Below are 25,867 nucleotides of genomic sequence, written 5' to 3'. Positions count from 1 at the left end.
AACCCTGGCAATATCCTTTTAAATCTTTTCTGAACCCTTTCAAGTTTCACAACATCTTTCCGATAAGAAGGAGACCAGAATTGCACGCAATATTCCAATAGTGGCCTAACTAATGTCCTGTACAGCTGCAATATGACCTCCCAACTCCTGTACTCAATACTCTGACCAACGAAGGAAAGTATACCAAATGCCTTCTTCATTATCCTATCTACCTGCGACTCCACTTTCAAGGAACTATGAACCTGCACTCCAAGGTGTTCTATGTTTATGCTCTTCAAGGTCTCAGGGCCAAATCCTGATAAATGCTGATAAATCAGGGTGCCTGATAATAACTTGAATAATATACTTGTGCTTAAAATACAAGAGAGTGTGAATTAGTGTGACTTAAAATATACAATGAGAATTAAGTGGTCATAGAGTCATAGTCATAATTCACAGAAACAGGCCCTTCCGGCCAACTCGTCCATGCCAACCAGGTTTCCTCAACTGAACCTCACTCATTTGCCTTTGTTTGATCTACACTCTTCTAAACCTTTCCTACTCAGGTACCTGTCCAATTGTCCCTTAAATTTTGCAATTGTAACTCCCTCTACTATTTCCTCTGGCAGCTCGTTCCATATACACACCACTCTCTGTGAGAAAACTTTGTCCTTCAGGTGCTTTTCAAATCTTTCCCCTCTCACCCTTAACCCTTGCCCTCCTAGTTTTGGGACTCCATGACAATGGGGAAAAAGCCTTGACTATTCACATTATCAATACCCCTCATGATTTTATAAACCTCTATAGGCTCACCCCCTTAGCCACCTATGCTGCAGCCAAAAATGCCCCAGCCTATCCCTCCAACTCAAATCCTCCAGTCTTGATAACATCCTTGCAAATCTTTTCTGCATCCTTTCCAGTTTAATGACATCCTTCCTTTGGTAGTCAAATACATGTGACTTGCATGTGTTCATTGATTTGTAATGCTGTGTTTGTGTGCATTCAATTATCCATGGGTAACAATTCTGCTTCTTTTCCAAAGATTTTGACTTATGCTCATGGCGAAAGGATATCTTTATGTTGTGCATGAGATAGCTTGTCCAGAATCATGAATTAACTTTGATTTGCAAAAATGAGTTTACATAGTGCAAGTGGGAAACTCATTGTGTTCTCTTCCTGCACTTCCTGAATCTGACACAGTTTTATTCTTGTTTCCTCTTTAAGCTGAAGTGAAGAGAGACTAAGTTGGTTGGCCTTGCAAATGGACATTAAATTGTTGCTGTTTTTTGGACAGGTCAGAAGATGGAAGAAGAGTGACAGATTCAAACCAGATGAATTGCTGCCAATAAAGACAGACAAATCAGATTCCTGTGCATCTCAGATGGGCAAAGTCCCTAAATTAGCAGCTCAATCATCCATAATCGAATGCCACTGTTGCCAAACGAATATAACTCATAAATCTGATGGATCATGGCAAACCCGAAAGAACTCCAAGGTATAGCAGTTACAGTTGTAGAAATCTAATTTAAAGAGCAACTGTCTTTATCAAAATTATAAGATTTTCTTTTGTCTGTAAAGAAGGACTTTGTAACATTTTCATCCTGATGCTACTTTCAACTGATACCATGATGGCGAATTTCTACAGTGAATCTTGCAGATATTACATACTGCTGCTACTGAGCATTGGTGGTGGAGGGAGTAGATGCTTGTGGATGTGGTCATTTGTCCTGGGTGGTGTCAAGCTTCTTGAATATTGTTGGAGTTGCATCCATCCAGGGAAGTGGGGAGTATTCGATCACACTCTTGACTTCTGCCTTGGATAGATTTCAGGGTGTCAGGAGATGAGTTCTCACTGCATTATTCCTAGCCTCTGATCTGCTCTTGTAGCCACTGTGTTTATATGGTGAGTCCAGTGGCATTTCTACACAATGGTAATCCCAGGATATTGTTAGTGAGGGACACAGTAATGGAATGTGAAGGGGTGATGGTTCGATTGCCTCTTATTGGTGATGGTCATAACCTGGCATTTGTATGGCATGAATGTTACTTGCCACTTCTCAGTTCAAGCTTATATATTGACCAGAGAGTGTTGCATCTAGATATGGACTGCTTCAGTATCTGAAGAGTCATGAATGATTCGGAACATTGTGCAATCATCGGTGAACATCCCCACTTTTGAATTCATGATGAAGTGAATGTCATTGATGAAGCAACTGAAGATGGTTGGGCCTAGGACATGACCCTGGGGAACTCCTGGAGAAATGTCCTGGAGCTGAGATGACTGTCCTCCAACAACCACAATATCTTCCGAAGTGCCAGGCATGACTCCAACTGGCAGAGAATTTGACCCATGATGACCATTGCTTCCAGTTTTGCAAGGGCTCTTTGATGCCACACTTAGTCAAATGCGGCCTTGATGTCAAAGGCTGTCACTCTCACCTCACCTGTGGAATTCAGCTCTTTTGTTCATGTTTGTGCCAAGGCAGTAATGAGATCAGGAGCTGAATGGCCCTGATGGAACCCAAACTGGGTGTCTCCGAGCAGGCTATTGCTGAGCAGGTACTGTTTGATAGCACTGTTAGTGACACCTTCCATCACTTTACTGATGATCGAGAAGAATTTGATTGGGTGGTAATTGGCCGTGTTAGAGTTGTTCTGTTTTTTATGTTCAGGATATACCTGGGCAAGTTTCCACATTGTAGAGTAGATGCCAGAATTGTACTTGTACTAGACCAGCTTGGCTAAGGGAACGGCAAGTTCTGGAGTAGAAGCCTTCTATGCTATTGCTGGAATGTTGTCAGGGTCCATAGCCCTCACTGTATCCAGTGTGTCCAACTGTTTCTTGATATCATGTGAATTAAATAGAATTGGCTGAAGACTGGTATCTGTAATGCTAGGGAGCACTAGAAGAGGCCACTTGGCACTTCTGGCTGAAGATGCTGTGAATGCTTTAACCTTATCTTCTGCACTGATGTGTTGAGCTCTTCCACCTTTGAAGATGGGGATATCTGTGGATCGTCCTCCTCCAGTGAGTTGTTTAATTATTCACTCCTGTTCACGACTGGATGTGTCCAGGACTGCAGAGTTTAGATCTGATCTGTTGAATGTGGGATTGCTTAGCTCTGCCTATCACTTGCTGCTTACGCTGTTTGGTCTGGAAGTGGTCCTGCTTTGTTGCTTCACCAAGTTGACATTCCATTGTTGTTGCTCCTGGCATGCTCTCCTGCACTCTCCATTGAACCAAATGAGATGTGATTGGTTTTGATCATCAAATCATCTCTTTTCGTGGTGTTGGTTGAGGATGAATGCCACAGGATGCTGTAAAGCAGTTGTGTTTCAGGGTAATTTTGTTGTCTGTAATATATCTCTTCCAAAAATCAGGAGAAATATATAAATTGAAGCTGATCAGATAATCACTGTCACTTCGAGTCAAAAGCCTCGACCTCTTCAAACAGGACTTGCTGTTCTGTAAGTTCACAACATAGAGAATGTCAATTAAATGTTGCACTTTAAAGATGGCATCCCGAAAGTGATGCACTGCTCTAATAAAGGAAAAGACTTGCATTCATAATATGCCTTACACAACCATCAGCTGTCTCTAAGCAAATTACAATTAATGACCTAGGTCACCATTATAGTGTAGGAAATGCAGCAGTTAGATCTCATGTAACAAGTTTCCAAAGACAGCTATGTGATGATGAAGACCGTCTGTTTTTATGATGTTGATTAAAGGCTAAATACTGGGCAGGATTTGGATTAAAGTTTTCCTGCTCATCTTCAAAATAGTCCTTTGGGATCTACTGCATATGGGTCCATAGTTTAATATTGGAAAGAGAGCACTTCCGACAGTGTCGTGCTACCCCATACTGCGCTGCACTGGACTATCAACCTTGATTTATGTGCCAGAGTATTAGAATCAGGGGAACTACCAACAGAAATATGGCTGATATTTATGGAATTATATTTTAGTAACAAATCAGATTTCAGGGATGAATTTCTATTACCGCCATTTTCCAAGATCTTACACTTCAAGTGAAAGAGTCCTTATGAAAATTTAGCCCTTACCTCATCACATCTCAGAAAGATGCTAGAAGCTATAACCTTCAGATTGAGAGGTGAGAATGTTATCCTCCAATATTAATCCAATCTTAAACAAACAAAGAAATGTCATCCAAGCACTTTTGCGTTCAGATGTTTTCCTCTGTTTCCAATATTTGTGGTTTTGTGTCAGCTGTTTCTGGCATAGTTACATCAGGTCATGAGTGCAGAGGTATTGATGTTATACTGCTTTTTAAGAGTCGCTATGTGCACATAATACAGCCATGAATGTTATATAGTTTCTCTGTTAATGATAGACTTACAAATGCTGCTTTCAGGTTCTTGAAGTGTTACAGTTGAGCAGACCACTTACTTTGTGTAAATTGTATCAAAAGTATTTAAGCAAATTAATATAATATTCAAGGTAAATTGTGGACATTTTAATCAACTGTTCTAACACATGTGAAAAGCAGATGGGACTGGAACCTGGACTTACTGACCCAGACGTAAGGACATTACCACTGTGCCACAGAACTCTCTACACAGAGCAAAACTCAAAAATAGATATAGGTAGACTCGGATTCCAAAGTGTTGGCCTGAGAGAGGTTGTTAGCTCCAGGCCAGACCTTTATTTACGTTTGGTTAATGTAATTTCAAGACAGTCGATATAAACCAACTAGGTAGCCCTATGAGGCAACACTTAGCAGATTGCTATGGACTATTAACAGAATGAACTGTCACCTGAATATATGACCTTACAGTAATTTATATATTTATTTCAATAATGAAAATATTATTATTCACCCTGTACCAATGAGCATAACTGCATTGGTCCATCGTCAGGAGATTTATTACTTACAACAGGGATTGTTTTGTGAAAAATGGAGGAAGTCCTAGATGGGTTATGTTCTTTCATTAGTGTTAAGCTGATATTCTAGTTAGTCCCGCAAAAGCACATCATTCGGACCAGCGTAATAGGTCCCAGACTATTACATAAAATTATGTTTTGCTGTTCAGGAACAATAACATTTGTTTTTTAAAAATTTCAATGGTTTCAAATATTGAGGTTAGTCTGGGTATCTCATAAATTATTTGATTTACATCCAATCAACTTTGTCAATAAATTAGTGTATTCTTTGGAAAGAAGGGGAAAGGTTATTTATGAATTTATTATGCAGAGGATCTTAGAGTGGACCTTGCTTGAGATTTGCTAATGTCAGGAGCAAATACTTCCATGTACTTCCAACATCTGGACAAAAGTTTCAACAAAGATAAACTGCTCACTTCTTGAACAAACAGTACTGTGGAAAGCTATGTTAAAAAAAAAGAACTGAAACAAATAAATGTGGGAAAAACATGAATTTTCTGAAGCTTTTGATTCTCATTCACTGTTGATTACATCTACCAGTGTTACATAAATAGTTTGAAAACATTGTAATCAACACCTATTATTGCAGCTGTAGACACAATTAAAAATTATCAACCTTTACCATGAGATTTTTTTAGACAGTGATATTTATGCTTCTCTTCATTTAACTGACTGGACAATAAATTTAGGCCCAATTTACTTAGCTTATGTTTTTGTGCCTTGTTTTTCAGATTGGGTGGATAGCAAGACAGTGTTTATTGCCCTTTCCTTCTTGTTCTAACCTCAGGCCAGAGTAGGTGCTGACATTCTTCAATAAGTTCAATATTTACAACATTCAATTGATTTTATGATTACTCATTAAAAAATCAGCAGAGTTTAATGCAGTTGCTTAATGCAGACACATATCTTATCCCACTAAATATGAGTTCCACCAGTTGAAATATGAAGCCAGTTGAAAGGGTGACCCTTCAAGAGCAGCTGCTTGTACCTCTGCTGCCCAGTTTTAATAAATGCTAAACCATGGATGTAATAACACATTGGCCCAGAGTTTTGCTCATAGGGCAGATACACAGAGATGGGTGAATTGCCCGCTCTGCAAACCTGACCTTGGAGAAATTGCTACCGACTGTCCATTCTTTATTTGGTTTGAGGCATCAGCATTGGCCGGGACAAATTCCCTGATTTTCTTCTCAGCAGTACCATGTGCCTTTTTAACATTAAAATGGGATCACGTTTGGTATCGCACCTGAAAGTCAGTGCCTTTAAAAGTGCAGCACTCATTTAACTCTGAAGTGTCAGCTTTGCTCTTTATGTTCAAATGTTGGAATAGGACTTGAATCAAGGACTTTGTGAGGAGAGGGAGTTTTATGAACTGAGCAGCAGAGAGTGGTACAAGTATGGAACTTGCTAACAAAGTGAGTGGCTGAAGTGGATAATATACAGTAGATGCATTTAATGGGACCTTGAACCTGTTAAAGATGGAGGAGGGAATACAGGAAATAAGCTGATAAAGTTACTCAAGGAAAGATAGGAGGTACCTCAAGTACAACGTAAATACCAGCATGGCCTGGTGAGGTCATGGTTGGTTAACTCATTCCTGTATTACTATCATACGTCATTTTTTGCCATGCTTATGTCATTTAGAAAATCCATTCTTTATTACAGCACATTTTCTTTGCAATAAGCATATATCTATTCTTAGCAAGATCACAGGATGAAAGGCTCCAAAAAACAAGCATGTTTCCAGGGTTGGAAGGTTTGAGCTATCGGGAGAGGTTGAATAGGCTGGGGCTATTTTCCCTGGGGTGTTGGAGGCTGAGGGGTGACTTTATAGAGGTTTATAAAATCATGAGAGAAATGGATAGGTAAATAGACAAAGTCTTTTCCCCTGCCTGGCAGGGTTGAAAACAGGAGGGCATTAGTTTAAGGTGAGAAGAGAATGATTTAAAAGTGACCTAAGAGGCAACGTTTTCACGCAAAGGATGTTGCATGTATGGAATGAGCTGCCAAAGGAAGCGTTGAAGGCTGGTATAATTACAACATTTAAGGGGCATCCGGATGCATATATGAATTGGAAGGGTTTACAAGGATATGGGCTAAATCCTGCTAAATGGTACTAGGTTAATTTAGGATATTTGTTTGGCATGGATGGGTTGGATTGTTTCCATCTTGTACATCTCTATGACTCTATGTCCAAAGATTCAGCTCTGCCATTCAATGAGGTTATGACAGATCTGATAATGCTCAACTCTACTTTCCTGCCTTTCCCTGTAAGCCTCAATTATTTTGTTGACTTAAAATATACTTATACCTTCAGTAAACTTGTAAGACCATAAGACAAGGGAGCAGAAGTAAGCCATTCCAAGAAAACCCTTTTTGATTTTTGAATAAGACACCAGTAATACTCCACATCCTGCTATCCTTCCACCCTGAAATGCTTTATTCATGATTCAATAAGAGTGCCACCCATTTTATTTCTTCCATAACAGGAGGCGATGTTGCCTTGTACTCTCAAATGATGTTTACTGCAGCTGGTATTATCACGTGTCTCTGCAATGTGTATCTTTAATCCATGAATTTAATTGGAATATATTTAATTAAATCAGATTTCACAGAAGTCTGAACATCCTGTAAGGCATGAAAATGTTGACAAAGTAGAGTGGAAGAATATCATATTAGATTGAGGACTCACTGAGGCATTCTTATTTCATCTGTCTCCATTTGTTTTGTTATCCAGATGTTCTTCACAAACAGTGCACTCAATCCCTCCAAAGGGTTTTGCTGCATCATATTGTTCTTTTGTAAGTGGATATTTAGAAAACAAAAACATCTGGAAATGAGGGACATGGTACATGAAATCAGCATTATTGGAGGAATTTTCAATCTGGCCTCATCCATCCAGTGAAAAGTTTTAGAGAGAATTAAATTCAAGCTTGCCCATTTTCCCTCCATTCTTGCTGCACGTGTGTTTCAGTGCAACTACTTTTCTGTAGAATAGGAAGTCTGCCTAATTCCTACAGACACAGCACAGATTCGAACCTCTTATGTTTGATACTGAAATCTAAGACCAAGTTTTGCACGCACCCTGCAGCAGTCCCGTTCAGGTTTTAGAGATTTACCTCAAGTCACTGCACAGTGCTACTCCTATTTTTAGGCAATTGCCTGTTAAAAGGAGTTGCATGATTAGGATGCAGCAAATCAGTTCTTTTGGAACTGGCTCATACATTGTTGCTAATTGATGTATCATCATTGAACTAAACTACGCAGCCTATCTCTTTAAGTTCTTTCTGAAAGCCATAACTGAGTCTTCCTTCAACTTCTTCTCAGGTAATACAACCTAGATCCTCAATCCTCACTGCATAAATTGTTTTTTTCCTTCTTTTACCAATTACTCTAAATCAATGTTCTCAGGTTCGTAACTCTTGTCTCCATGAGAATAGTTTCTCCTTGACTACTCCATCTGAATCTTTCATGATTTGAACACTTCTATCAAATCTCACTGTTCACGAAAGCAATCAACCGCAGCTTCTCCATCTGTCTATGTAACTGAAACCCCTCATCTCTGGAACAATTCTTGTTGTCAACTTGGATGGGCAATAAATGCTGCCACAGCTAGCGATTCCCACACTCCATGACTTAATAGAAAATAAATATTTTCTGCACCACTTAAATCTACAGTGCTGTAATTCTTCCTACAGTGCTGTCTCCAGAATTGGGCTTCAGTAGAGACTGAGCCAGTGTTTTATAAACGTTATTTATAACCTCCTTGATTTTGCAGTCTATGTTTCTTTTTATAAAATCCAGGATCCAGCATGCCTCTTGAACTGTACTTTCAGCCTGGTTTGCTACCTTTAGTACCACACATATACCACTGGTCTCTGTGTCCTTGCTCCCTTAGGAGACAGTGAGGCCTGCAGATGCTGGAGATCAGAGTTGAAAGTGTATTGCTGGAAAAGCACAGCAGGTCAGGCAGATCGATCTTCCTTCCCACTTATCTGCTCCCCCCTCCCCCCGACCTTTCACCTTTACGCCATCTCCTACACCTATCACACTCTCAGCGACCTACTCCCCAGCCCCACCCCCCTCCCATTTATCTCTCCACCCCCGAGGCTCCCAGCCTCATTCCTGATGAAGGGCTCTGGCCCAAAACGTCGATTGTCCTTGCTTTCCCTCTTTCAATGTAATTAATATTGTCTCCCCTCATTCTTTGTACCCCAATGTATGACGTTGCACCTCTCTGCAATAAATTGCATCTGCCCCTAGGCTGCCCATTCACCTAACCTCTGTATTCAGTTCCTTAGCTTCATATTGGATCAGAGTCAAAATAGGACAAACACTTGGAGCTCAGCCATGATTAAAGTTGAATTCGGCTGTAATAAAAACTAAATTTACAACACGGCCTGAGTTTTCAGGTCTTGGGTCGATTTAGTTACTTATGCTGTCAGTCCTGGAACACTTTGTTCAGCTCTGAGTTTAATAGACTGGGGTTAGTGGAGATGCAAACAAAGACAAAAACTGAGCCAACATTAGAAAATGAAATATCGTAAAGTTTCCCAGCTCAGTTTGTGGGTTTTCCTTTTCTGAACTAACCAATAAAAACTGTATTAATATAAGAGAAAAGGACACTCCTGAATTGTGAACGTGCATTCAAATCAAATAAGGCACACTCTTGACTCTGAGGAAGAACAGCATGGAATTAATAAATATAAAACTCTGTCTTAAAGTGCGAATGAAACATTCACTATTCAAAAATAATGTTGACCCTAGTATCGTTGAACTGAACATTACAATCCATTAAGGATTTTAAATTCCCTATGCACACTCCCCATTGTTTGATGGAGGGACATTAAAAATCAAAACTTACATTCATTTAATATCATCATATAAAAACTCAAAGGATTAATCTTAAATACCTTCAACAATTGTTTTAACTGAGGCAATAACTTATTTATTTTAAACAGGATAAAAACTCCACTAAAATGGCAGGAAAAGGAATTTTAAATGTGTCATCAAACATATTCTACTCAGTGATAACTTGCTCACTGATGTTCAGTTCAGAAGCTGGTTCCAGACTTAATCACAGCCTTGATCCAGAAGTGGGTACCGGAGCCGAATGCCGCAGGAGAGATAATAGTTTTAATATCAAAGCAATATTGAAGTAAGTACAGCATTGGTAGAAATCTTAGCAAAATTAACATTGATGGGTGTCAAATAGGTGTCCATTGTCCAGCTCGCTTTGGGAGAAGACCAGGATTGTTGCACATAGACAGTCATTGTTGCATGGATTCTACAAGATCTTCAGTCGTTTCACCAATGCCCATCTTTTCACAATGGAGTCATTCCCCAATAATTCCACAGTGCCAACCCTATAAAATCAATGGGGACAGATGCAAATGGTGATGGCAGATCAAACCAAGGCTGAATTTTGTTGTCCATAACCTAGAACCACTTCGTTCAACAATATTCTTCCAGTTGTTTGAGATTAGTTAGGTCAGCTCAGGACCAGGGACTAAAGGTCAAAATTCGTTCTCTGTGAACAAGGAGAACACAACGTTTGTGTCATTACCCAATGTGTTTGTAGAGTTTCTGAATTAACAATATTCTATATGTATGAAAGATGTACAGTCAAGCCTACCATTTCAAATTCAAATTGTGTAACTAACTTGTGGAGTTATTTGGAGTGTATACTTAATTAAATCAGATTGTGAAATGGATAAGACCACAATAGTTCCCTGGGACAGTAAACTTCTTCGACAGACCAGTCAAAAAAGTGCCTATATTGGGACTAATAGACAGGGAAAAGGTATTATTAGAGGAACTAGTATCTACAGTCATTTGAGAATCTCTAAACAATTCCAAAAATAATGAATATTTAAATATCTGTTCGTATTTTACGCCTGTAACACCTTTAAAAAAACATCTTCACATTCATTCTTAGCTGTCACTGAAGCATTAAAACATTGACCTGATTTAATTTTTCACTTTTCTATGACATCAATTTTGCAGAAATTGTATTAGTTTAACAAAAATCCCACCGTGTAGCAACTGAACATTTATTGTTACAGAGAAAGTGACTTCAAACAAACCAGTTGAAAGGAAGCTTCACCCTGAACTGATGAAAAAGAGCTTCCTTTCTGTTTGAAGTTCATTAGCCAGTTTCAGAAGAGAGCCATAAGATTAAAAGAAATGTTAAGTAGCTTTATTTCTAAAATGATTGATGTTGCATGCTTAATTAGGATTAAGAAGTATCAAGTGGTTTTAAAGTCACAATGCTGTTAGCTCCAGATTTTTATTGAATGCAAAAACTGCATGTGCAGCATCTTGGAGGCTATGCTTCTTGTAACAAGACACATTCTAATTTTTCGCAGGAACAAAATTTTGATAACAATCATTGTGAACAGCACATGGAAGAGGTAATTAAATCACAAACCAAAACTGATTCAGCTAGTAAACACTATGCTACAAAGACCAGAACAGTTTCAAGTTCAAATCTAAGCTACCTGGTCACAAACTATTTTTAAAAATTTATTTGCTGCAAATGAATGTTTCTATATAGCAAGGCCAAAATTTATTATCCATCTGATTTGACTGTGATGGTAATCAATGAATGCATTTTTATTCCTCTTAGAGGGGAATAGATAAGAAAACAAGTACTAAAAGTAGAGAATTAGGAGGGTAGATGAAAATCCGTAAGTACAAGTAAGCAATAGATAAGTTTTGAAGAGGATACAACGAGTCTATAAAAGGTTATAAATCGGTTAAGTGAGTTGGAAAATACATAGCAAATAGTGTACAGAGCATTAACATGTGAAATTATCCATTTTGAGAGGAAAAAAAGTCATATTATCTATCTGGTGAGAGGTTGTAGCGCTCTGAGATGCAGAGGGATCTGGGTGTCCAAGTGCATGAATTACAAAAGAATGCAAGTACTGCATGTAATTATAAAAGCTAATAGGATGTTGTTTTGTTAGTCATACAGGGTCTTGGTGACACTGAATCTGCTGTACTGTATTTAGCTTCTCTGTTGAAGGAAGCATCTCGATATATTACTGGCAGTTCAGAAAAGTTTCACAGATTAATACCTGGAATGGGCAGGTTGTCTTGTGAGGAAAGGTTGGTTTCTATCTGCTTATGGTTAGAAGAATAAGAGGCGATTTGATTAAAATACTAGTTCATCAGGTGGTTAACAGAGTGGATATGGAAAAGTGAGACAATCTAGAACAAGGAGTCATTGTTTAAAAATAAGAGTTTATTTAAGGTAAGGAGAAATTATTTCTCTCAGCGAATTTTTGTGTCTTTGGAATTCTCTTCCTCAAGAGGTAGTGGAGATGTTGAATATTTTTAAGACAGAGGTTGATAGATCTTTGATAAGCAAAGGGATGAAAGGTTACAAGAGATAGACAGAAATGTGCAATCCAGAGTAAAATTGTATTGGCCATGATCTTATTTAACGACAATGTAGGTTCCAAGAACCAAGTAGCCTATTCCTGCACCTAATTTGTATCTTTATATTTGAGCAAAAATAATTTACTCTCTATCTAAACCCCATTATAACTATTTGCTTTGCTTTAAATTACTTCAAACAAACAACTATGAAAAACCTCCCATTCAATTTTTAAGTTCAGAAATTTTAGTTATATATAAAACTACTTCCAAAAATTCTAATTGATAATTTAGACTCATATGTCTGAGAGGTTATAGTATGTGTATCATGGTTAATATCCTGACTCAATGCCAGGAACTGGGAGGGGAAGGAGTTGGTGGTAAAATGTAGGGAAACATAAACTCAGAGATCCATCCCAGTGATGCTGCTACTGGTATGGCAGATTAGAAGCTCAGTAGGGAGGGAGGTCAGAGGTCAGAGACCTGCTTGTACAGGGATGGGAGTGAACCAGAAATCTGAGAAGGTGACCGGAGGCCTGGACTTGGAAAAGTGATTGTAGGCTGTAGTAAGCTGTGATCTAATGCTTGTGAGTGAACAGCAACAGGATTTATTGAACGTAACTGTTTACAGAGAATGAGAAGAAAGGGCATCTGATCTGAAGTCATACAACCCGCTTCTCCAGTTCTATGTAATCTAATACCAATTTGCGTACACAGTCAGTTACAATTCCATCCACTCTGTAAGTGTCCCCTTGTGTTCTTTCAGAGGACCCCTATTTAGCATGAGTAGTTAACCATGAACACTTCAACACTTTCAGTCCTCCCCTTCTCCCTCTTAATAAATTTCCAATAGCATTCCCTGTCTCTCAGAAGATGTGTGGGATGTATGTGTTCTCCTCTGGTTTTCTGGGAAGGCTAACACTTTAATGAAGTGGAATAGCAGCTTCTGGGGATGTCTGGTCTTTGGCCCATGACCACATGAAGCCTTGAATGTAGCAACTGAAGACTGATCTAGAGGAGAAGACACCAGGAATTATGTGATTAGATTCAATTCCCTACAGCGTGGAAACAGAACCTTTGGCCCAACAAGTCCACACCGACTCTCCGAAGAGTAACCCACCCAGACCCATTTCCCTCTGACTAATGCACCTAACACTATTGGCAATTTAGCATGGCCAATTCACCTGATCTGCACCATCTTCGGACTGTGGGAGGAAACCCATGCAGACATGAGGAGAATGTGCAAACTCCACACAGACAGTCGCCCGAAGCTGGAATCGAATGTGGGACCCTGGCGCTGTGACACAGCAGTGCTAACCACTGAGCCGCCATGCCACCCATATGATCATAGCCTCTTGAAAAGGCAGATAAGGAAGTGAAGTTCTCACTATCCTCTCTATCTGCTTTGCTCTCTGATCTAGGGACAAGTCTAATATCTGAGAAGAACAATGGGTCCTGTGATGATTATGCTGCAGGCAGGAGCCAAGGAGTTCTCCATTACTTCTAGGATAAGAATTTGTCTTCCTGTTGGCATTGGTATCACCTTGCCATGGTATGAGACTATTAAGGTGTGGGCAAAAACAATTCAGAGTCTCCATGAGAGGTAGAACTTCATCATTACCAATAACAGAACAAACTGCTAAAGCAGCACCAATGGGAAATTCGTGCAAGAGACTCTGATTATCAGTTAACCTCAAAGGGCAACTTCCTTCCCCAGGGATCTCTGTCTGCAAAAAAAAATGAAGACACTTATTCTGTTCCCTCCCTCCAGTGTTTGTTTTTGAAAGTCTGGATGATTGCTGCTCGCTAACTGTAGCAGACAGTTTTCTTTACTTTTTCATTCTCAGCAAGCTTTAATTCTGAACATTAGTAATAACAAAGAGGCATTTTTCCTCCATTATAAACTCTCTCTGTTGTGCCACTTGAGTGAAAATACCACTACAAGGTTATGAGATTTCTACAAATCTTATACAAGCTTCTAGTTTTTAAGGCTTAATTGTGCTGTCTGACTGCAGTCAGCTGGACTGTTAGGTTAGAAGTTGAATTTGAATTTATTGTCATGTGTACTCAAATACAGGAACACGTGGTACAGTAAAAAGTGTATAAAGTCGCCATTCTCCCTGGTGCCACCTTGGCTACAAAAGCAGAATTTTAAAAAAGCAATAGGAGAAATAAAAGAAATAGAACCAAAAGGAAAAAAAAAGTCCAGATCTTAAAGAAAAACATCCAGATCTTTGTAAAGTCCCATTTCAAAAAAGATGCCTGTATCAGCCAGCCAGCAAGCCTCACATTGATTGCCAGGAGGAGCCATGCCCTGGCTGTCACTGATGTTGCCAACTCAGGGCCCACTGCTGCCACCACCTCCGATCACTGGGAGAAGCTTTGCTGTCTCTAGCCCACCGACCCCGATCGCCAGCCGGAATCACTATCTTGCTGCTGTAGTACTCTCACTAAGGTGGGTCAAGTATGATACTGAGGAAGTTTCCCTGTAAAGTGCACAACCACATGTCCACACGGCTGCACTGAGTCCACATCAGTCAGGGTTAACCAGCAAGCTCGGACCTTGGTGGTCCACACTGCGTGAAAAGAAATTAGAGGGAACGTCGGCTCTGAGGTGGTCAAGGATAGTACACTTGAGGACATTGACACTGTTCTCTGCAGCAAACAGTGTGAATCCAGGTAGCTGGGTTGTCCACCAGGACATCTGCTCAGGACATCTGCTCAGGATTGGAGAAGAACTTGTCATGGAAGGGGGACGATTCAATTGTTGTGGTCAATATAGGGACCAATGACAAGCGTAGAACTAGGAAAGGGGTTCTGCAAAGGGAATATGAGTTGCTAGGCATGAAGTTACATAGCAGAACTTCAAAGATTATAATCTCTGGATTATTATCTAAAAAATGTGCAAATTAGAGTACGTAAATTTAAAGAGAGTACGTGGTTCATAAAACTGGTACAGGAGAAGTGGGTTCTAATTCATGGGCACTGATACTGGGGAAAGTGGGAGCTGTACCATTGGGACAGTTTACACCTGAACTACACTGGGACTGGTGTCCTTGCAAACCTTAGAACTTCGGAAATACTTAAAGTACTAAGTATTAGTTTTAAACTAAATAGTGGGAGAAAGGGATCAAATATGGAAAGGTGTGGTATATCAAATATGAGAAACAAGATAAAGGAATATTGTAATATGGAAAATGAGGGTCAGAGAAATATTGAAAGCCGCAGAGAGAAAATCCTGAGGAATGCTTTAATAATCAAGATTACAAAGGCAACACAAAAGGTTCTGTATGTGACCATAGCATTCATAATAAAGTAAACAAATTAATAGATCACATTTAAGTAAATAAGTACAATCTGTTAACCATTACAGACACATTGCTGCAGGATGATAACAATAGGGTCCTGAGTATTGAAGGGTATGTAACATTCAAGAAGCATAGGAAGCTGGGTAAAGGTGGAGGTATAGCACTGTTAATCAAGAATACCATTTATGCAATCATTAGAGCTGACCTTGATTCAGGAGATCAGAATGTAGAAGCAGTTTGGGTGAAGATGAGGAATTGCAGATGAGGATAAAAGCCAGTAATAGGAGTGACATATAAACCCCCTAACACTAACCATAATGTGGAACAAAGTATATAAAAGGAAATACTGGGTGTTTATGGTAAATGAAAAATTAGTTTTGCAATAATAGCATGGATGAGGAATACTATTTGAGGTGGTATCTTAGACCAGCACATTTTGTAACAGGTCAGAAGGCAGGTTATAGACTTGGTATTACGTAAAGTGACAAGATTAATTCATGTTGTCACAGTTAAGGCACCCCAGACAACCAGGACTACGATAAGGTTAAATTTTACATCTGGTACAAAAGTGAGAATGTTCAGGCTAGGATTGATTTGGAGGAGCTGGTGTTGGAATGGGGTGGACAAAGTTAAAAATCACACAGCACCAGTTATAGTCCAACAGGTTTACTTGGTCGCGAAGCAGGACCATAAGACACAGAACTTATAGTAAAAGATTACAGTGTCATGCAGCTGAAATGATAAACCTAGATTAACTCTTTCATATTTTAGAATGGGTTTGCTTATTTCAGTTCTTTAATATGTGAATCCCAGAACTTCTTTTAAGTCACATTCTCAAGATAACTTCAGGTTTTCTAACAAAAGGTGCCATCTCAGCTCAGACAATGCATTAAAGGTATGAGGGTAAATCTGTCTCTATCCCAATCTTGAGTCTGACTGGTTCTCATTCTAAAGTGGGATTTATCGAATATTATATGGATTGACTGTAAGTTATGCATTTTTTGAGCAAAATAGAATAATTCTGCAGATACAAGTCCACTCATAAACTTATACGTGTGTGTGTGTATGTGTGCAGGAGAGACAGAGTGAGTGTGTGCATGTGGGTGTGAGTGCATGTGAGAGAGTGTGTGTTTGTGTGTGTGTAAGCTTGGTAAAATATGTGTGTGACTGTGTTGGGGTATTCGCCTTAAGAGGGTGCATGCATGGGTGTGAGTATGGTGTGTGTATGAGAAAGGTTAAGACTTGTATTTTAAATTTAAATAAGGGCAACTATATGTGCATGAAAGCTGAGCTGGCTGGAGTGAACTGGCATCCTAGGCTCAGAAAAAGACTAATAGAGACACACAGACATTTAGGGGAATATGTCAAAATACTCAAGCTAAATATATTCCTACCATGATGTAAACTTCTAAAGAGAAGGCCACCATCAATTGTTAACCAAAGAGGTTCGTGAAAGCAGTAAAGTTAAGGAAAAAACATATCTGCATAAAGATGAATAGTAGATTATTGCGAATATAAAGAATAGCTAATGTCTAAGGGGTTAATCAGGAAAAATATATTTGAATATGAGAGGAAGATAACTTGGATTAAAAATGAAACAGCAACAATAGTTTGTATAGGTATTTAAATAAAAAGGGCAAGTGAAGCAATGTTGATCCTCTAAAGAGTGAGAAAATGAGTTAATAGTAGATAATAAGAACATAGTGGAGGAAATGAACAAACATCTTTCTTCTGTCTTCACAACAGAGGATAGAAAAAAACATTCCAGTAGTAGTAGTAAATTAAGATGTGGGGAGAGGAACTTAGTGAAATTACACTCATGAGGGAAGCAATACTAAACAAATGAAGCTGTAAGTGACAACTTTCTGGGTCCAGATAGACTTTACCCAATGGTTTTAAAAGAGGTTATAAATAAGGTATTAGATATTTTGATAATTTTTCCAAATTCTATAGATTCAGGAAAGGTCTGTTGGACTGGAAAGTAGCAAATAGAACATGCTCATTCAATTGGTAGCAGAAAACAATAAAGTAAAGACCAGTTAGCTTTCTGTCACTGAGAAGTTGTTTGAATCAATTAAGGAGGTTATAACTACACACTTAGAAAAACTGAAGACAATTGGATAGACAATTGTTTAAAGGAGTAACACAAGCTGTAAATAAAGGGGAGCCGATAGATGTACTATATTTAGATTTCAAAACATTATTTTATAAAGTACCACATCAGGGGTTTTTACAAAAATTAAAAGTGCAAAGTATCATGAGTAACATACTAGCCTGGACAATTGATGGTTAACAATTAATGGTGGCCTTCTCTTTAGAAGTTTACATCGTGGTAGGAATATATTTAGCTTGAGTATTTTGACATATTCCCCTAAATGTTTGTGTGTCTCTATTAGTCTTTTTCTGAGCCTAGGATGCCAGTTCACTCCAGCCAGCTCAGCTTTCATGCCCATAACCTTGTCAAAGGTTAATCAATTTATTGGAGCTGTTTAAAGGAGTAACACAAGCTGTAAATAAAGGGGAGCCAATAGATGTACTATATTTAGATTTCAAAACATTATTTTATAAAGTACCACATCAGGGGTTTTTACAAAAATTAAAAGTGCAAAGTATCATGAGTAACATACTAGCCTGGACAGAAGGATGGCTATCTGACAGAAAACAGAGAGTATACATAAATGAGTCTTCATCTGATTGGCTGGGTGTGATGTTAGAGTCTTGCAGGTGAGCTGGCCTGGGGCCTCAATCTTTTACAATTCACATCAATTACTTCCACAAGGGGAGTAAAGTTATGGTTAACTAAATTCACAGACAACATCAACATACAGAGGAAAGTGTGTTGTTATGAAGACATAAGAAAGTTAAAGATGGAATTAGATGGGTTGAATGCGTGGGCTAAAATCTGGCAGATGGAGTATAATGTGAAAAAATATGAAGTCGTTCAGTTTGGCAAGAAAAATAAAAAGAAAACAGTATTACTTAAACAGAGAATAATTGTGACAGTTTAAGATACAAGTGGGATTTGGATGTTCTAGTGAGTGAGTTGGTATGAAACTAGTATGCAGGTACAACATGTAATCAGAAGGCTAAAGTCATGTTGTCCTTTATTCTGAAAGGAATTGAACATAAAAGTGAAGCTACTATGCTTGGTGAGTGCACATCTCGAATGCTGTGTCCTACTTTGGTCTCCTTTTTTAACACGGGATGTAAATGCATTGGAGGCAGTTCAAAGGTGGTTTATTAGATTGATAACTGGAATGAATGGCTTGTCTTACATCTGTTACCTAGACTGCTTATTTTACTGTCATGTTCATAGTTTGAGATACACCCTTTTCAGTTGGTATTGAATTTTCTCTCTTTGAAACTTCATTGACTCCTTGCCAGGTGTGACATTCCAGAGTATCTCTCGCTTACATCTGCTGCCAACTTTTGACTATATGTCCTTTTATTTAAAATATCCAATATGCCCATAAGTGATCTTGGTTTGTGATGCATGGTCATGACAATCTAAGGGAGAATTTACATCTAACATTTAATCTGGTATTGAAATTGAAACTACCTTCTCAGTAATTTATCCCATTGATCTGTGCCATCAAGGAAGTTGAATTCTTGCTGTGGGCCCATCTCAGTCCCCTGGAAGAGTTCATCCTGCCTAATACTGGGACAGCTGAAAATTGCAGTGGTCTGTGTTGAATAGTTTATGCTCTCATTGCAGCCTTACCTTGGCTTCTCTCTTTGCATTCATGATTCTCTATTAAACTGCCTGAGTTGGGTTCCAATTGGTGGAGTTCTTTCTTGTCTTGGACCATTCTCTGTCTGGCAATATACCAGCTCAAATTCCTCTTCATCATCACAACTCAGTGATCCACGGTAGAAAGTGGGGACAGTAACTAAGTCTTGGGTATGAAGGCAGTACGGTCAAATAATCTGCTGTCTACCCTGACATGTTACAAATATCCACCTAGTGGTGTGCATGAAATCATGAACCTACAGGATAGGAAGGCAGAAACTTGCAATGTGGGGGAAGAAACATACTTTAAGTTGTGTATTGTGTTTATTATTTAGGAATTAATATGCATAAACCAGCTAGTTCAATTAGATAATTATACTGGCGAGAGCATGTGTTTGGCTATGATGTGAAATATTGAAATAAAGGAATGGTTTGTAGTTCGGAACACATTTCGAACATCATGCTTGGTAATATAACTCAATGGGCTGGACCTTACAGTCCAGTACCAGCAGGTTTGGAGGGCTGGCTTTCCCATTGAAAACCTGTCAGGCCCCAGCCCCCGCCTCCCTGAAATTTTATGAAGACAGGCTAGATTTCTATGAAGCACTTCCTTTGAACATCTCTTGTGCTCCCAAGATCACACTCCTTCCTTTACGTTATTGTCTACCTTTCAAACCTCAATCCCAACCCGTCTCAAACCTCAGACAGCACGATCTGAGGGAAATCCCCGCTCACTTAAGGTGATGTTTGTCTCCGGTAAAAATCTCCATTAGGGAACCACCGTTAGGCCAAGCAGTGGCCTTGCGGACAATTGGCATTACTGGGCATATCCAATTGGACGGCAGATCTCTGAGCCTGGCTTTTCTATCCCTGAGGGGCAAAAATCCCACCTCTATCTCTTTCATGACTAATTTGCTCTTACATAACACATAGCCAGCTTTCTTCCCCTGGGTTATCTTTCTTGTCAACTTTTCAGTTGGGGGCTGCTGGTAGAAGGTGGGATATCCATTGTTTGAAAAAACGGTTTCAGAAAAAGACCAGACATTTGCCTTTGTGGAGAGCAGATGCAAGCTTATTCTGAATTCAGACAGAAATATTCACATTGGAATTTGGCAATAACAGAGTTATTAATAAAGTCTTCTCTAAAACACAGCCAATATTCCATGTTGTTGTAAAACACTGGTAAAACGTTTAACATTGTACGTGCACTTGACAGATGTTCAATTTTGGCTTTTACCACTACAGTCATTAATCTGCCTTGTCTGCCATTAAGCTATAATGTTGTCCCTTGTCAATGACGATGGTTCTTATTATCAAGCATTTGTGAATGGATGAGAAGTGTGGCATTAGTGGATAGACTAGTTGGCAAGAGAGTTAGGAGATTGCAGGTTTTGAGATTTCATCTTAAACACATACATTAATAATGAAGCTTATATAAACTACCCTATATGTTATATAAGCGCTTGGCAGTGACCATGAACATTTCAAATATGTTTTTTGAATGCCAAGCCTTTCTCTTCACGAGCAAAAACGTGATTTTATAAAGTGATTCCAGATGAACTGGTCTCAGCTGATTTTGGATTTCACTTATAAATTAGTTTCCAGTGGAGCAATTTGCTTCACCTTTGTGTTTCCCATTCCCAGTGATTTTATTTTGTCACTCCATGTGATGCTGATTGTAAGATTCTTGTCAAGGGTGCAACATCATATTGTTCGTTTCCTTTGTTTGAGTGTTATTGGTGCAGTGTGGTGCCCAAAGTGGCATCACAGATGCAAATGCACATTTTTGGGATTGTTTACATTGAACACTGATAGGCAAGAATTTTGATACAGCAACTGATGGATCACTACAGCAATCTTCCAGTCTGTAACTCTGGTTTGACAGAAGCAGTGCCATTTTGAAGCTCAGTAGTCCAATTAATGCAGCAACAGCAGCTGAAAAACACCCCCCACTAGTGTGATTGAGAATGAGCATTAACCAGATACAAGTCATTTACTTGTTAAATTCTTCTGGGTGCTGTTTTAATCCAACAACCATTTGGTGCCTCTGACAATTTAAAGTTGCTTAAGGCCAGTGGGAGATGTTAAAGGGGTTTTGCCACTTCAATACTTCTGCAAAGAGCAATTACTTCCAGTCCAATGGGTAGACTATTGGTAATCAGTATTCCTCTCTGAATGCAGGAAGAGGTCGAATTTGAAGAGATGGGTACATGGGATAGGTCACACTGTTGGAATTGAGAAAAGGAGGAGTGAGAGGGAGGGGATGGTTCTTGGCAGGGGGCCATCTCTGCCCAGCGTGTTCAAGGAGCAAATCTCACCCCAGACATCGATGAGAAGCATTGTCTGCATATTCTACACTTCAGGAAAAACATCCTCACTGAAATCTGTCCCCCAGTGTAGCCATTACTGCACCTCGGAGCAGGGCAATGACCACTTTACCAGTGGCTGTGAAGGTTACCTTACACAGTTGGCATTTCACCAACCACTCTCCCAGCAGGGTAGTCACAGATCCTCTCAATTCAGTGAGAACCAACAATATTTCATTCTTTCTTTCCAGAAAGAAGCAGGCAGAGTGAGCATGGAGCTGTGTGAGGATCACACTGTGTCCCAGGCTGCATGGGTCTATTGAATGCACGAGCATGGCTTTGCAAGCTCTGCATTCCATCACTCTGGACCATGACTGGTTTCCACTCCCTCAACTGCCAAGTCATAAGTAAACAGACAGAGACTTGTTCAGGGCAATGTACGAGACATTCATTCAGTGGATGTTTGCTGTGCCAGCTGCACTCAAATCACCTCAGAAAATCACTGCCGTGACCCCTGGATGATCACGGCTCTCTGCTGACCAGGTGTCTCCTGACTCTACCCATGTGACCACATGTCGTGGGCCAATAACAAAAGCCCTGAAAGATGTGCTATTGGCAAGATGAAATAATACCTCTGTTATCTGCATCACTCTGGACAAGTTCTCAAGCATGAAGCAAAATGGCTGACATCTTAGTTCTCCCCCTGCCTTGTGAACATATGGCGGAATAGCTTCTCCTCTCCATCTCCTCCACCAAGGCTTCTAGTGTAGCATTTCAAAGAATTAAAGTTCACCCTCTCCTTTTCTGTTTATGAAGTGAGTATTACTTATACACTGACTGCCAGGTCTTACTACCAACCACAGTGCACTTCCCCTTTAAGTTTGAAGGGTAGCTTTAATAAGGGAAGACTAGATTGAACACTCATCATATTGACCACTTTCTGAAGCTTCTAGCTATTTAGTAATAAAGGGAGACAAGCAGGAGGCTGGAAGAACACAGCAAGCCAGGCAGCATCAGCAAGTGGAGAAGAAGGGTTAAACCCAAAACGTTGACTTCTCCACCTTTTTTGATGCCTGGCTTGCTGTGTTCTTCCAGCTTCCTGTCTGTCTTCTTTGGATTCCAGCATCTGCAGGTTTTTTTTCTCTCTAATAATGAAGATGGCATTAGCTGAGTTTTGCAATTGTACCAAGTATTTGGCTTGTTGCCTATACTGAACTGAACTGAATGAGCATAGTACAGCTACACATTGTGATTTCTGAGTCCGTTGATAGTAGCTATCTATTTAATTTCCATGCAATTTTATAATGAAAGGGCCTGTGTCTTAATTATTTTGAATTAAAAGTAGCGTGCCCTGTCATGAGCAGCTTTGGAAGCGTAATGAGTGATGCAGGATTCCAGCCAGTTGTTTCCTACACACGGAGGAATTTATTCAGACGATCATTTCAATCTTTCTCACTTCAGCCTATAAACTGGACAGATGGTCCTCACATCCTTTTGTCCCAGCAGTATTCTTTGTTTCAACCTTAAAGATTAACATTATTGATATGAGTTCCAGCCCAGCCTGAGCTTGAATGGTGAACCTTTGCAGTGTGCTGGTTTTGCTGATGGAAGGACTAGAAGATGTATTACTGAACGTTATTATAATTGCTATTGGTGACAGTTTCCAATCTTTCCCGTGCAAAATGCTAAATGACCTTTGTGACATCACACTGCCCAGTCTCCTGCTTGAGATAAACTGCTGAGGATTCTGAGAAATGATCTAATTTGGTTGGAAGCTCTTGCACAGATCAGGGGCTGGGTCATGAGAGTATGGGACTAATGGTCATTCTAGATGGGAAGTTGTATCAGACAGCAGTAGAATCACTGTGGGAAATTCTAACCTAGCCCGCCCTTCAGGATAATGCCAAGAAAACTACCTCCCTGATTTAAAACCCAGCCTTGTTTAACTCTCCAGTGTAGTTAGTGAGGGGGTTAACAATGCACAGGATTTAAAGAGTGTATCACCCACCCTCAGAGTCTCAGACTCAGCAGGTCAGGTTAAACCATGTACCCCACCCACCAGCACACACTCAAGGTCCTCCCCAAGCCCCCTCCAGTATTGCACAGTGAGACAACAGAATGCCTGTATGCTCCCAAATGCAAATAACTGTCAACCAGTTGCATTTTTATCCAGGGTCCATTCACAACACACATTTATTGCTACCACTTAGCAAATTTTCAGTGAAGCAAAAGTTTAAAAGAATCATTTTCTCTTCCCATTCCCTGCACGGTAGTGTGATCAACAATGCAAGACACTGGCCAGTTTGTTTATCAAACACTTTCAAGATTTAGGTAAAATCATTTCAATCCTTTTCAGTCGGGCTGGCACTTGACTGTTGTTCTGGATGCACCTGAAGGCAGGGACAGGACGTGCTCTTTGAGGGCGATTGCCTCAAGCACCTTGGGTTTGACACCACACTGGACGCATGCTCTGGCTTTGTAAGAAGGACAGTTCAATTCGTAGTCTGAGTAGTTATAACTTTTGAGCAGAATATGTCTATGTATGAGGAATTGCGGTCTTTCTGGGAAAGTCTGTTTGATATAGAGTATTATATTGTCTTTCAAAAGAGACATGTGAAGACATAATAATGGGGAGAATGTGGAAGATTTTCAGGCCGTGTTAGGAAAGAAGTTACCCTGCCAGCAGATTTTGTCTGGAAAATTACAATACATAGAAGCAATTAAGACTGATGATAGCATTATCTCATGGACCTTGACAGTTAGAATTACACTGTGATAAAAGAAACACTGAGTAACATGCAAACCTGTAAATGCAATTTTTAATGACCTGAAAGAAGATTAGCTCAGTCTAAAAATAACTACATTTTCTGAACGTTTTAAGTCTCATTAAAAATTGAAAGGATTGAAATTAGGCAAACTGCTTAGTTTCACACTGTCATGGTGCTCAAAGAACTATAGAGTGGGGAACTTTTGAGAAGATATGCTCAAAGTGTATTGCCCTAAGAGCTCAGTTTATTTACCATATAGTGTATAGAGACTTGGGACTGAGGCTAAGCTGACCTTGAAATCACTGCAAAAATTACTGCGAGAATAGAGGTTACAAACCAGACATGGCCAAGATGGTTACAAGGAAACTAAAAGGATGAACACCTCCGGTGGGAATCTGGAGGTAAACATACATTAGCTGACAAGTTCAAGGTTAAATATTTTTGGTTACACATGGTATGTGAAAGCTAGAATAAATCTGCCTTCTAAGAATCTTTTTTGTCTTGTCTTGCTGGTGATCAACTGAAGTCAAGAAAACAATATTGAGTTTCAACTTAGCCACCGTCTGATAATCAAGCAAGTTTCAAATGAAGACTTCAAATAAAAACAGAAACTCAGCAGGTCTGGCAGAATCGTGGAGAGAGAAACAAAATGAACATTTCGAGACCGTTTTGACTCTTTTTCAGAACGGAATGAAGGTCTGCTGGTATATATAAAAGCAAATTTTCCCAGGGCCACTGATGATGTAGAGGTGGTCCTGGATCATATTTGATCACTGATCTGTTTTGAGAGCACCACCACTGAATTGTGGGAAGGTTACAGTTCTGCTTGCACTGTCTGTTCCTGATAATGAGCTGCTCATTGTGATGGTGATAGTTCTTGAGGCTGCTTCATGACTCATTTTATATGCTTGCTTGTTTCTAGGAAAAAGCAAACTAGAAAATGCACTGCTTCTGGTTATCCTTGTCTGTAACATATTGTGACTTCCAATCATAAAGGCGATTTGGCCAAGCTAAACATTTATTCAAAGTGTTGGTTTAGAAGTCAAACCTTTAAAAGGAGGTGATATTAAGTTTTCTAATCCAGGTTAGAAGCATCTTATGGCATCACATGAACATTGTATTACAGTGACACACAGTTTCTGCCTTCCTGTCAGTTTGTACAATTCAACAAGATGACACACTAGGGAAAACTTACAATCGGCAGCACTTCCTTAAGTACCTCCATATGAATTCTGAGCTGAAACATTTCATAATAGCCACTGGGAATTAGCATGTGTCAAGAATAATTCTGTACTCAAGCCACCCACCATTACTCACAAATTCTGGTTTCGTCATTGATCAGAATTTACTTTTATCCCTCATTCTGGCAGTGTCCAGAAACAGAAGTATTGTGTTTAAAGCTTAATGTAATGTTCCTGAAAAATAGTGCATTTTGTCAAAGTTTTTTAACTTGAACTCATCAGGGCAATTCACAAGAATAACAATGA

The 25,867-nt window shown here is 39.5% G+C and overlaps 1 protein-coding gene across 4 annotated transcripts in view; it reads left to right on the top strand.

Moving 5' to 3' along the window:
* Positions 1-25,867, top strand: part of sgk1 (serum/glucocorticoid regulated kinase 1) — a 96,772-nt gene that overhangs the window by 38,620 nt on the left and 32,285 nt on the right. For 2 of the 4 annotated variants that reach the window (XM_072553928.1, XM_072553945.1), the window contains one exon: positions 1,274-1,474. The exons of the other annotated variants lie outside the window; for them this stretch is intronic. In XM_072553928.1, the coding sequence (XP_072410029.1) occupies positions 1,274-1,474 (201 nt within the window). The remainder of the gene's footprint in view (positions 1-1,273; positions 1,475-25,867) is intronic. 4 annotated transcript variants of the gene reach the window in all.

Source organism: Chiloscyllium punctatum, chromosome 3 (assembly GCF_047496795.1).
Source record: "Chiloscyllium punctatum isolate Juve2018m chromosome 3, sChiPun1.3, whole genome shotgun sequence".
Lineage (NCBI taxonomy): Eukaryota > Metazoa > Chordata > Chondrichthyes > Orectolobiformes > Hemiscylliidae > Chiloscyllium > Chiloscyllium punctatum.
This window is presented reverse-complemented; position numbering and strand designations above follow the sequence as displayed.